The sequence below is a fragment of the Trichechus manatus genome, unplaced genomic scaffold (assembly GCF_000243295.1).
Source record: "Trichechus manatus latirostris isolate Lorelei unplaced genomic scaffold, TriManLat1.0 scaffold00001, whole genome shotgun sequence".
Lineage (NCBI taxonomy): Eukaryota > Metazoa > Chordata > Mammalia > Sirenia > Trichechidae > Trichechus > Trichechus manatus.
This window is the reverse complement of record NW_004443937.1, coordinates 36,421,198-36,433,670: the sequence shown is the minus strand read 5'-3', so window position 1 is coordinate 36,433,670 and position 12,473 is coordinate 36,421,198. Positions and strand designations below refer to the sequence as shown.

General features: G+C 40.1%; 1 protein-coding gene across 1 annotated transcript in view; it reads left to right on the top strand.

The window, feature by feature from the left end:
• Positions 1–11,236, top strand: part of DNAH12 (dynein axonemal heavy chain 12) — a 197,258-nt gene extending 186,022 nt beyond the window's left edge. Inside the window, exons 68-72 of the mRNA XM_012555870.2 lie at positions 1,106–1,310; positions 6,327–6,464; positions 7,808–7,899; positions 9,305–9,372; positions 10,645–11,236. Coding sequence (XP_012411324.1) covers positions 1,106–1,310; positions 6,327–6,464; positions 7,808–7,899; positions 9,305–9,372; positions 10,645–10,835 — 694 coding nt within the window. The 3' untranslated portion in view covers positions 10,836–11,236. The remainder of the gene's footprint in view (positions 1–1,105; positions 1,311–6,326; positions 6,465–7,807; positions 7,900–9,304; positions 9,373–10,644) is intronic.
• Positions 11,237–12,473: the final 1,237 nt, after the last annotated feature.

Here is a 12,473-nt window from a genome sequence, read left to right as displayed (position 1 = left end):
AGGAAGTAAAGACAGAATGAGCATTAAGCAAGGACTGTGTATAGTCACATCTTCTGTCATTTTTCTCCTCTACCTAACACACATACACCTCCCTTTTGTTCCTGAGTCCAGTCTAGGTTGATTTGGTGCCCCATGATAGCAAATAAATTATTTACTTTGGATTTTACTGAATTCTCTGCAACTCAGTACTGCTTAAGGAATGGAAAAATGTTTTGGTTATGAATTTTCTAAAGTGTTTCTAAATTTATTTTGGTTTCCAGACTTTCTGACATTTTAAAATAAAACATATTAGAACACTGTGATGCCATAATTAGTTTAGTGTTCCTTATACAAAGAACGCATGTGTTTATCTACAGTAACATTCTGTTTCTCAGTTGCTTAGCCTAAAACCTTCACTACAGGTATATTGGTGGTGTTCTTAGGAGTTTGAGCCTAAATGGGAAGCGTAAGTGTTGGCAAGTGTGTAAGTGAATATACAGTTTGTGTTTTAATGCAGTGTTTCCCAAGATTCAGCCATTGCACAACACCTTGATGCTTTTTTCCATATTTCCATATGTCACCTATCATATTATTTACTTGAGATTTTTCCTTAAATGATTCTCTGTTTACCAGGTCCTAAGCATTAACACCCAGAATGCAGCAAGCTTGAAGTGCTAGTTGTATTATTTTCTGTATTTTACGATATGTATGTAATGATTTGAGGAGCCCTGGCAGCACAGTGGTTAAGCACTAGGCTGCTAACCAAAAGGTCAGAGGTTTGAACCCACCAGCCACTCTGTGGAAGAAGGATGTGGCAGTCTGCTTCCATAAAGATTTACAGCTTTTTTTTTCTATTCTGTCAGTTGGGTCACTATGAGTTGGAATCAACTCAACGGCCATAGGTTTGGTTGGTTTTTTTTTAATGTAATGATTCAAATGAAAAATGCTCATCTAAGTATCACCTAAAATTACCTCACTTACTGCCAAGTAGAAGGTGACCACACTTTGGGGAATACTCGCATAAAGCTGTAAATGAGATTCCAGCTATTTCTTCTTCTTCTGGAAAGACTGCATATTGATATTTACTATCATATATATGTTGATGACATAATTTCTTTCATTCCAGTTTAATTAAAACTATACGTAACACTTTACAAGCCCTTGAGAAAGCTATTAAAGGCGTGGTAGTAATGGATTCTACACTGGAGGCCCTCTCTGGCAGTTTACTTGTTGGAAGGGTTCCAGAAACGTGGGCCAGACGATCCTACCCAAGTCTTAAACCCTTGGGAAGTTACATCACAGATTTTCTAGCCCGGTTGAGCTTTTTACAGGTAAAAGATTTTATATACATATATAAATATACATGTGGGTTTTTTTGGGGGGTAGTGTGACTGGGGAGATGTTAGAAATTGGCTGTGATCACTTGAATGTCTCTGAGTTAAATGGAATGTGATTAATAGATTCATGGTAATCTAACCAAAATTTTAGAATATTGGCAACTACACACATTTCAAAGTATTGAGTAGAAAATAAAAAATGTTTTTTTACCAGAACTCAAGTAATATGCAGTATGTATATTTCTGGAGATTCTAAGTTTGTGATTCTCTGAGACCATAATTTAGTTTTGTCCTGTGTTTTAAATACTGACTGGTAAATCATGAAAAAAGCCTGAGGCTTGAATTTATCAATAAGTGGTCATTGTCTTAAAATCAGTGCCTCACCATGTTCTCTTAACCTCAAACAACCAGAGAAAAGATGAGTGCTCTGAAATCCCCACCCTCCACCCTGTAAAGAATGTTCAGGGCAAGACACTGCCTCCTCTTCCCCAGCTCTCCTGCTTACCCCCATCCTGTGGTTGATGTATATACGTGTGTGAAGGGAGGAGACGCCCAAAATAATATTGTTTTGGAAATTTACAAATATTAGGTATATGATTTTTCAGTATTCGGTTGTATTTTTCTTTTAGAAAACATTTGTTTCACTGTAGAAGCTAATCGTGAAATAGTCAGTGCTTGTGAGGATATGAAGAGACAGTCTGATAGGCCGACCATATCTTGTTGTTTCAGTTTGACTTTTCCTTGATTATTTGAGGCTGCTTCTTTTGGTTGGAAGCGCTGGTGGTGTAGTAGTTAAGAGCTATGGCTGCTAACCAAAAGGTTGGCAGTTCGAATCCACCAGGTGCTCCCTGGAAACTCTATGGGGCAGTTCTACTCTGTTCCTATAGGGTCGCTATCAGTTGGAATTGACTCGATGGCAACGGATTTGGTTTTTTGTTTTCTTTTGGTGCGTGTGTTTGTCATTTGTATTGTCTTCTGTGAATTACCTATTCATGTCCTAGGCCCACTTTTCTTTTGGACTATGTTTTTAAAATTGACTTATAGGAGCTTTTTTGTAGATTATAAGTTTAACAAAAGAACTAGTATAGAATAGAGGTTTAGGCTTTAAAAGAGTTGACACTAGCATAAGTTTCCTCATCCATAAAACGGGCACTTCTAACTCGTAGGATTGCTGTAATGATTAAATGTAAGAATTCATCAAGGCACTTAGCACAGTCCCTGTATGTAGTTAAACAATCAGTCAGTGTGGATTCTTCTTTTGTAACATCAGAAATTGCTGAATTTATCAAATGCCTTTTCAGCATTTATTGCTGATGGTGTGATTTTTGCCTTCTTTAGCTTATTATTGCATTGAATTTTATCACTAGATTTCCAGATGTTAAACTATTTTTGTGTTCCTAGAAAAATCCCCCTTGGTCAGTGGTTCCTTATTCTTTTAATGCTTTAATGGATTCCATTTGGACCTTTTTAGTGCTTTTAATATAGATTACCTAAGCAGCCTCCAGAAAAAGTATTCAGTTTGTATCCCCATCAGTAATGAATATGCATGCCTCCCTCTCAGTAATTAGCATCCTTTTATCTTTGCTGTTTTGCCAGGTGAGAATGTGCACACCTGGAATCTCCCAGCCCTGTCTCCAGCATGCCGGCTGCTTGTACGCGTCAGGCGCTTTCTGTTTCTTACCAAAAGCATCTGACACATAGTTTATTCCATCTTCACCTTGTCATAATCTTTATTTTGATTTTTTTTATGCCCCAATTTCTTTCCCAAACTTTTCTGAAAATTATTGGAACTGCTTACATTTCCTGTATACTCTTTGGTTGCTCAAGAGCCTCAGAGTCTTCAGCTTGGTCCCTGGGAGGATCACTGCTCATTCCCAGAGAGGTCCTGGCACAGTGCCAGCTGGGGTGGTCTCCAGGACAAATTCTTTCTGTTGTTGTTGTTAATATGCAGTTCCCATCCATCTCTATACTACCCGAAATTTGAATTGCCCCTTGGAATCACGTCATTTGAATTCATAAGAAAGGTCTCACTCATTATCGGGGTGGCTTCTCTTATCCCTTCAGCACAACCCTCCCCCTGAATGGTTTCCCATTGTCCATTTACCCTTACAGAAGCCATGCCATTTCTCTCCTCCGCTTTGTTTCTCCTACACCCCTCTTCACCTCCTAGGGGTTCCTGGAGTTAACAGATTAAGCAGGTGGGTCAGCTGAGTTTCCTATCCTTCTCACGTTTCCCTCTCATCATTTATCCTAGTTCTCTTCTCTTTTCTTCTCCTGCGCCATTTTTTTTTTAAAAAAAGCCTTTCACACATGGGCTATAATCCCAGGTCAAATCTTGGATCTGACACTTACTATGTGACTTTGAGCAAGTTACTAATGTTTCTTCTGCATTCCAGTTCCCTATCTGTAAAGTGGGAAAAATAATACCAACTCACTCTGTTATTGTGTGGATTAAATGAAGTGATCATGTAAAGTGCTTAGCACAGTGCCTGGCAAATACTAACCACTCGGTAACTGGTAGCTAATTCAGAAATTTCTGCAAGTAGTGGACCACTCCTGACATTCTTGACCAAGTGAAGTAGAGTAGGGTGAGGGATTTCTCACACACTCGCTGTCTGGGTTCTTTCCTGTGGTTCTGCCTGGCTTGTGCCCTTGTTAAGTTCTGTCTCTTTCTCTGCCTCTTCTTGATCTGTCAGCTGGTACTGTTGCAACATCTCCAGCAGTAGTTCATGATCTTCCTGAAGCTGTGTTCTTCCTCACTCAAACACAAAGTTCATTCCAGTGCATTCATCTGTTCATTCCGCAAATGGGAACTGAGACCACACTTTGCCCAAGGCACCGTGTTGTACCTTGATGATTATACAAAGATTACACAAAGATGATGATACCATGAATCCTGCCTTCAAGCTGCCTATAGCCTACAGGGAGACAAGTTATGTATTAAAAAAAAAAACTAATACAATGTACAAAGGGATGTGCCATAAAAGACAAACATGTCAAATGTTCCGGAAATTCAAAGAAGGGAGAGAGTTCTTCCGGCTCAGGAAAGCAGGGTTTGTGTCGTGGACGGGGCTGCGTCAGGAGAGCAGGGTTTGTGTCGTGGACGGGGCGGCGTCAGGAGAGCAGGGTTTGTGTCGTGGACGGGGCGGCATCAGGAGAGCGGGGTTTGTTTTGTGCATGAGGTGGCATTTGAGCTGGGTCTAAAATGATGAATAGTTTTAGATCCTGCAAAGAAAGGGAAAGGACTTAGAGATACAAGTGGAATCAAAGGCACTGTATCAGTTAGGATCAATTCTGTTGTAACAAAAATTCTGACCTAAGCAAAAAAGAAAATTTGTTCCCTCATGTAACTGAAAAATCCAGGGTTTAAACCGACCGCAGGCAGGATTTGACCTGGGTGCAAACAGGGTTACCTGGTCCTGGCTTCTTGCATTTCGTCTCTTGGCTCCTTTCCCTTTGGGTTGACGCTCTTCTCAGTTAGGTTTTCATCTGATGATAGCAAGATAGCAATAGCAACATCCATATAACTTCAAAGAGTTGAGAATGAGTCTTTCTCCTAAAAGTCCTTACATCTTGTTGGCTTTCACTGGGTTGAATCAGTCACTATGACTAGAAGGATGCCTCACTGCTCTATCCCCCACTCCCACGACCCCACCCTACACCCTCAGTCTGGGTGGAGCTCCAACACCAGAGGTTGTTGCACAGAGAGTGCAGGAAGGCTTGTCCTCCAGAAGGAGATAAGGGCAGTGTCACTTTAAGGAGGGGAGAAAAAAACAACAGATTTTCACCCACCACAGAGAAGAGACCGGCAAATAGCCCAGTTTGATTTGAACGTACGATGCTTGGGAAAAAAAACAAACCAAACCCATTGCTGTTGAGTTGATTCCGACTCATAGTGACCCTACAGGACAGAGTAGAACTTCCCCATAGAGTTTCCAAGGAGTGCCCAGGATGCTTGAAGGGGACTAAAAATGGGTAAAGCTGGAAATATAATTTGGGATCCAATAGTGAAGTGTCTTGAATGGGACACTAAGGGTTTTAGACTTGAACTTGGTGGGTGTTAGTAGGTCACTGGAGAATTGTGCAGATTGCTAAACCTGTTCCAAACCATGCGTGGTGAGGTGTATGTTGGCAGCATTGTTCTAGGTGTATAGAACAGAGAGAGGGGGGAAGCAAGAAGACAGTAGGCAGTGATAGAAAAAGAAGACCATGAATATCTGAACTGGAGTCAGGGCAAAGGGCATGGAGAGAAGAGATTCAAGAGGGTGGTGGTTGTCATTAGCTGCCACTGAGCTTGCCCTGGCTTGTGGGGACCCCATGCACAATGGAACAAAACACTGCCGGGTCCTTCACCATCCCCATGATCCGCTGGGGATTGGACTATTGTGATCCATAATGTTTTCACTGGCTGAATTTTGGAATTAGATCACCAGGCCTTTCTTCCTAGTCTGTCTTAGTCTGAAGCTCCGCCGAACCCTGTTCAGCATCATAACAGGCAAGCCTCCACTGACAGATGAGTGGTGGCTGTGCATGAGGTGCGTTGGCTGGAAATGAAACCCGGGTCTCCCGTATGATGGGTGAGAATTCTACCATCGAACCACCACTGCGAGGGTTAAGGAACTGGAATTAAAACATGAGGGCTCTAGTTAGACAATGTGTAAGATGTCTAAAGATGGTTGCTTTTGAGTGCACTCAATAATAAAATAGATGTCCAAATAATTTACATTTGGCTTTTTTCAGAAGACTTGAATCTTTCCAGTCATGTTTCATTCATGTGCTTGTTCAGATTAGTTTGAATTTCCCGAGAGGAGTAACTAGAAGGGAAGAGAGGTAGGAGGGAAAGTAGGTTGTGTGTTTGGTGGCAGGGAAGATAGACCTGTGATGGCAAGTGTGACAGTGTGTGTATTGATCGGGCAACACACACGAACACCAGACCCAGAAATCAAGTGTGTGTCAGCTGACACTTGTGTAAGTTGAAAAATGAACATGATGTATTTTTTCTCCTTTCAGGACTGGTGTGACTCAGGAAAACCAAATGTGTTTTGGCTCTCGGGTTTCTTTTTCACCCAAGCCTTTTTAACTGGAGCGATGCAGAATTTTGCCAGAAAACATACCATCCCTATTGATTTACTAGGATATGAATTTGAGGTACAGTAACTCTTTTAACTCCATAGTATATCATTACATCAAAGTCGTGATATTTCAGCATGAAGGAGACTCAGAGTTTATATTTTGTAGCGCATTATAAACAGTGTGACTTCTTTCCATTCTTTGTCTTCCATGAAGAAAATTTATGTTTGCCTTGCTATCCCTATGCTAGAACTTTTATATATCTCAATATTCACTTCAAATAATTTAATGATGTTCTTCTATTTTAGCAAAACTTAATAACAGGTACAGTAAAACCTGATACAATATTTCAAAAAAGAACTGTATTATGTATTTTTATATAAATGGCTGAAAAAATTTATAGCTTAACAAGCTATTATATAGCAGAGATTCCCTGAATGTGTTCTGAATACTTGCCTAATTTATTTTTTATGCCACTAAATTGCCTGGTCAGAAACCCTGGTGGTGTAGTGGTTAAGAGCTACGGCTGCTAACCAAAAAGTCGGCAGTTTGCATCCACCAGGTGCTCCTTGGAAACTCTATGGGGCAGTTCTACTCTGTCCTATAGGGTCGCTATGAGTTGGAATCGACTCGACGGCAATGGGTTTAGTTTTGGTTAAATTGTCTGGAGGCAGATATAAAATCAAGCAGTACTATAATGTCTAAATGAGTAAACATAAAAATTAATAAATAGGCTCTGTGTGAAAATGTTAACACAGTAGTAGCAAGTGAAGTTCTCAATACATTTTGTTTTTTTAAATAACTTGGCATACTTTGAGTTGTTTATTATGAACCTCAAAAGAATTTCATTTGCTTTCATACCAATTCAAAGAAAGTGAATTCAATTCTTTTTGCAAAAATTCAAGCCAGGAGTATTCTGTCCGTACTGAAAGTGCTCTTACCTTTATATTTCTGCAAAGGAACAAAATCTAGGGTGAATGAACTAGTTTAGATACTGAAAGAACCTGCCATACTTTGGTTATTGACTGTATTCCATTTGAAATCTGGTAAGACCCCTAATAGGGAACTCCCTAGGTAAGCCGCTTTTCCTACCCCTCGTCTGTAGAATGGGTTGGTTGTGAGGGTGGGATGACCGGCAGAGGAAAGCACCTAGAACAGTGACTGGCAATAGGAAGAATCAGAATACAGAGGAAATTCGGACAAAGACCAGGAAAGACAGTTGCCTCACAGAGCCTAGGGCAGGAAATCTGATCTTTAACTTTGTCTTTATTACAGAGATAGATATTTCAACCCTACCTATATAGATCTCTCGTTACATTTAGACAGTAGAGAGTTTGCCACAGGACACTCCAGAGAGACAGAACACTGGTGAGGGAGGGGAAGGGAAGGAAGGCGTTACCAGCGTGTGCCTCTGCTTTCAGGTCGTTCCTTTTGATACATCTGACACGGCACCCGACGATGGCGTTTTTATCCACGGATTGTATCTCGATGGCGCACGCTGGGACAGAAAAAGGTGAGTAGTTTCAACTCTCAGCTCCAAAGACCTCTTCAGTTGTCTACTGAATCTTAGGTAAAATAAGATGTCTGCTGCTTTTTTTGTTTTAAATAACCAAGAGGCCTCTAGGGAATAAAACAAGTAATAATACCGGAATTCTTACAATAAATCATTATTCAGGGCAGTGCAATGGATGAGTGATTATTTTCAGATCCTGAACAATTTAAATAGTTTTATTAGTAGACGAGTTGGTTAAAATTATTGTCCTGCTTCTTCCATTTTATAACAGTTACCTTCTGTTTTGTAATGTGTAGGGCTGTCTCACTTTGAACAGTTTTACAGCTACAGTAAAGTTCCCATTTCTGTTGGTGAATGGAAAACTTCTTGTATTTTGATGAGATAATAAATATTGAGAATATTTAAAAGAAATACTGAATTTCCAGCTTCGTTTGGGAAACTAAGGAATGGCTATTCCTGTTTTAATGTATACATTTATGGGAGTAGGAGAGAAGGGGAGAAGCATTTCCTTTGGAGTCCTGCTCTTTGACATAATCCAGTAGTAAGCATGATCCTCTATCCCCAGAACCAGGGTTAGACTTTGCTCCCAAGGAAGTGTTAAAGTGGGAAAAATCACATAAGGAAAAATCTCACAAGAGGTAACACTAAGGTAGTTATACAGAGAGAACTCCAAGACCGCTCCGGGGAGACTCAGCTGCACATAGTTCATTCCGTTATTTCTGTCTCTTCTCTTTTTCATCACGCCTTCCTTCCCTCCCTTTTCCTTCCTTTCTGCAAACAAACAGAGAAAGAAACAAACAGCATAGTTTTTGAGACAGGCAGATTTCTGTTTGAATCTTGACTCTGGCTCTTAAGAGCTGTGTAACTATGAGAAAAGTACTCCACCTGTCTGAGCTGCCCATCTTCATCTGTGAGACAGGAACAGGAGTGGGGGCAGGATCACTGTGAGGGTCAAATGTGATAGCACAGTGCCTGCCTCATGATAGTACTTTAAAAATGGCACCAAAAAAAATGTCATTAATTCAACTCCAACTCACGGCAACCCATATGTGTTAGAAATGTGCTCCATAGGGTTTTCAGTGACCAATTTTTCAGAAGTAGATCACCAGCCTATCTTCTAAGATGCCTATGGGTAGACTCAAACCTCCCACCTTTCGGTTAGCGGCTGAGTTTGTTAACCTTTTGCACCCCCAGGCACTGATGATTGTTGGCTGTCTAGTTGGCTGTTCCATAATTTTCTTTTGTTCATCTCAGTTCTTCATTGCCTCTTCCTCCAAGTTTTTTACAGTTCTTTCCTTCCGTTTCTCTAGTCCTCTCCTAGTAAAAGCCAGTATCTAAGTAGCAACCTGTGTTAAGAAGCAAGTTTCGTGAGCTGTTTCTACTTTCTGTCAATTTCTCTTCACAGTGGATTGCTTGCCGAACAACGTCCTAAACTTCTCTTTGACCTGATGCCCATCATATGGATAAAACCGAGTAAATATGATTTTAACAAGATTTCTTAACGTTCTAGGGAAGAAGATGATAGATACTATTAACTGCTCCCCCAAATAAGCTTCTGTCTCAAACATATTAGGATTTAGTTCAATTATAATAAGTAGTGACTTAATGTTTATGTTGGAAATATATTGTCGCTCCCTGCCCCCCTTTTTTAGTGTGGCATTTATTGTTTTGGGAATATCATTCTGCCTGTTTATTCTGTTAGCCCATGGGGCTGAATCATTTCCTTTCCCCTCCCCGACACTTCTACAAGGGGTTTCAGAGAGTCCACAGCTGCCCAGGCATGTGCTGAACCTGAACTCTCTTTACACACTTCTCAGTGGCACTAATAGGCGTGGCACAGTCTCCAGCTAGCGACTAGCATTTTCTGTGTAAGAAACTCTAGGCCTGCCAGCCAGCCAGGTGCCTCAAGGCATAGGTGTTGCAAGCCACGTGAGGCGGAGACCAGCCCTCTCCCTGGGAGAAGCCACTGGCCCCTATCCATCTCCCCCCTCACCGTTTCCCACATGCCTGAGAAAATGGGGCTCGTCCTATCCGCCTTCCCCGTCACCGTTTCCCACATGCCTGAGAAAATGGGGCTCGTCCTTTTGTTTTCTCTTCCTTCTCTAATTTTTAATGTAAATTAAAATATTTACAAGTCACCCAGAGTCACCACTCAGTATTTTTTCATTATTAATGTGGCTCAATTTTAGTTACTTGAAAAGTGGCCTTAGTTTTAAAAGACTAATATATCTGGCTTTTTGGGGACTGTGTATACGTTCTTTTTGTGAGGAGGTGAAAGTTGGTGTGTTTTTCTTATTAATAACCTGCTGAAAAGAAATGGAAAGTGCAGCTTCTTGTAATTATGAGTTTCTTGTATAAAGCTCTAAGAAGCTGTGTTTCTCCTGTTGCATCTTCCCCAATTACCTATGCTGTATTTTATCCCTTCTTCCCTTCCTTCTCTTGCTCTTACTCCATCTCTCCCAAGTCCTTCATGCCTGCCAAGTAACCGGACTTTAACATCCGTTCCGGTCGTCTACACTTAGATAGACAGACCAGATGAAATCACTCGCCTTGTTTTACAAGTAAACTTATATGCTAGCTGTAAAAAAAAATCATAATAATAAAATAAAAACTTTAAAATCTTAAAAAATCATAATCATGATCTTAGATTTAGTCTGGCCGTTTTATTATAAGATAAATAGTTGTTCTTTTAATACCAGTGCCTATTGTCCTTTTATTAAATGGATATATTTCTTATTTTTCAAGATAAAAAGTCTAAAATTGAGAAGTCAAATGCCTATGTCTGTCCCTTGTACAAGACAAGTGAACGTAAAGGAACTCTTTCCACTACGGGACATTCTACTAACTTTGTTATTGCAATGTTGTTAAAAACAGAACAACCCATTCAGCACTGGATCAAGCGTGGGGTTGCTTTGCTTTGTCAGTTGGATGATTAAACTGGACAAATTTAGAAAACATCTGAAAGAAGAAAAATCATTGTCTTCACTTACTTAAAAATAAATATCTGTTATAAAACCAAGTATCTGTGTCATTCTTTGCAGTGGTCTTTGTGAATGGTCTATGCATTGTTCTCCTCCCTGATTTACCATTTTTGACTGGAATACAACCTTCTAGCTGGGCTCTTTTGGGAAGATCACAGTCAGACTCCTCTGGGAAAAAAATGTGATAAGAAACATTCTTTGAAGCGTATGGGAAACCTTTGAAGCTTTTATTTTGTTCCTTGTTCCACACAATTCTACGTGTGTGAAAAGTAGATCTGGGGGACTAAGTGAAAAATTTTTAATATCAGATATCTCTTTTCACAAGCGTGATTTTTTAAAATTTTGTTGTTGACAATATACAGAGCAGAACGTACATCAACATTCAACAGTTTCTACATGTACAATTCAGTGACATTGATTTCATTCTTCAAGTTGTGCAACCATTCTCACCGTCCTTTTCTGAGTTGTTCCTCCCCCATTAACATAACTCACTGCTCCCTAAGGTTCCTATCTAATCTTTCGAGTTGCTGTTGTCCGTTTGATACCATGTAGATAGATTTTAAAAGAACATAATGCTCAAGGCAGACGTTACTTACTAGTTAAGCTAAACTATTGTTTGGTTTTAAACGGGCTGTTTCTGGTTTAAGGTTTAAAGGTTATCTCAGGGCAATTGTTTCAGGGATTCATCCAACCTCCATGGCTCCAGAAAATCTGGATTCCATGAAAAATTGATATTCTCTTTGCATTTTCCCCCTTTTGATCGGGTTTTTTCTGTAGAATCTTTGATCAAAATGTTCAGTAATGGTAGCCAGGCACCATCCAGTTCTTCCAGTCTCATGGTAAAGAAGGCAGTTTTTCATGGAGACAATTAGCCACACATCTATTTCCTCCTCCTACTCCTGACTCTCCTTTTTCCTCTGTTGCTCAAGGTAAATAGAGGTCAGTTGTTGTGCCTTGGATGGCCATCTGCAAGCTTTTAAGACCCCAGGCACAACTCAATGAACTAGGAGGTAGAACAGAAGAACTAAACACATTATTAGACCGATTAACTGAGATGTCCCATGAAACCATGACCCTAAACCTCCAATCCAAGGAACCAAATCCCATGAGGTGTTTGGTTGTACATAAGCAGCCTTAGCAGCTACTCTTTTTTTTTTTTTTTTTGTCATTGTTGTAAATATATCACACAATTTTTGCCAATTCCACTTTTTGCAGATGTACAACTTATTAACAGTAATTCATTAATTGGCTGTGCAACCCTACCCTTAATGTGATTTTTCCACCACCGTAAACCATAACTCAGTACTGCATGAGAAATAATCTCCCCTTCCCCCCTCCCTCCCACCCCTGGTAACCACTGGTAAACTTTGGTCTCTATACATTTGCCTGTTGTTGTCTTTTTATATAAGTGCTGTCATACAATATTTGTCCTTTTGTGATTGACTTGTTTCACTCAGGATAATGTCTTCAAGCTGCATCCATATTGTAGCATGTGGCAATACTTCATTTCTCCTACTGGCTGAGTAGGATTCCACTGTATGTATGTACCACATTTTGTTTATCCATTCATCCATTGACAGGCATTTAGGTTGT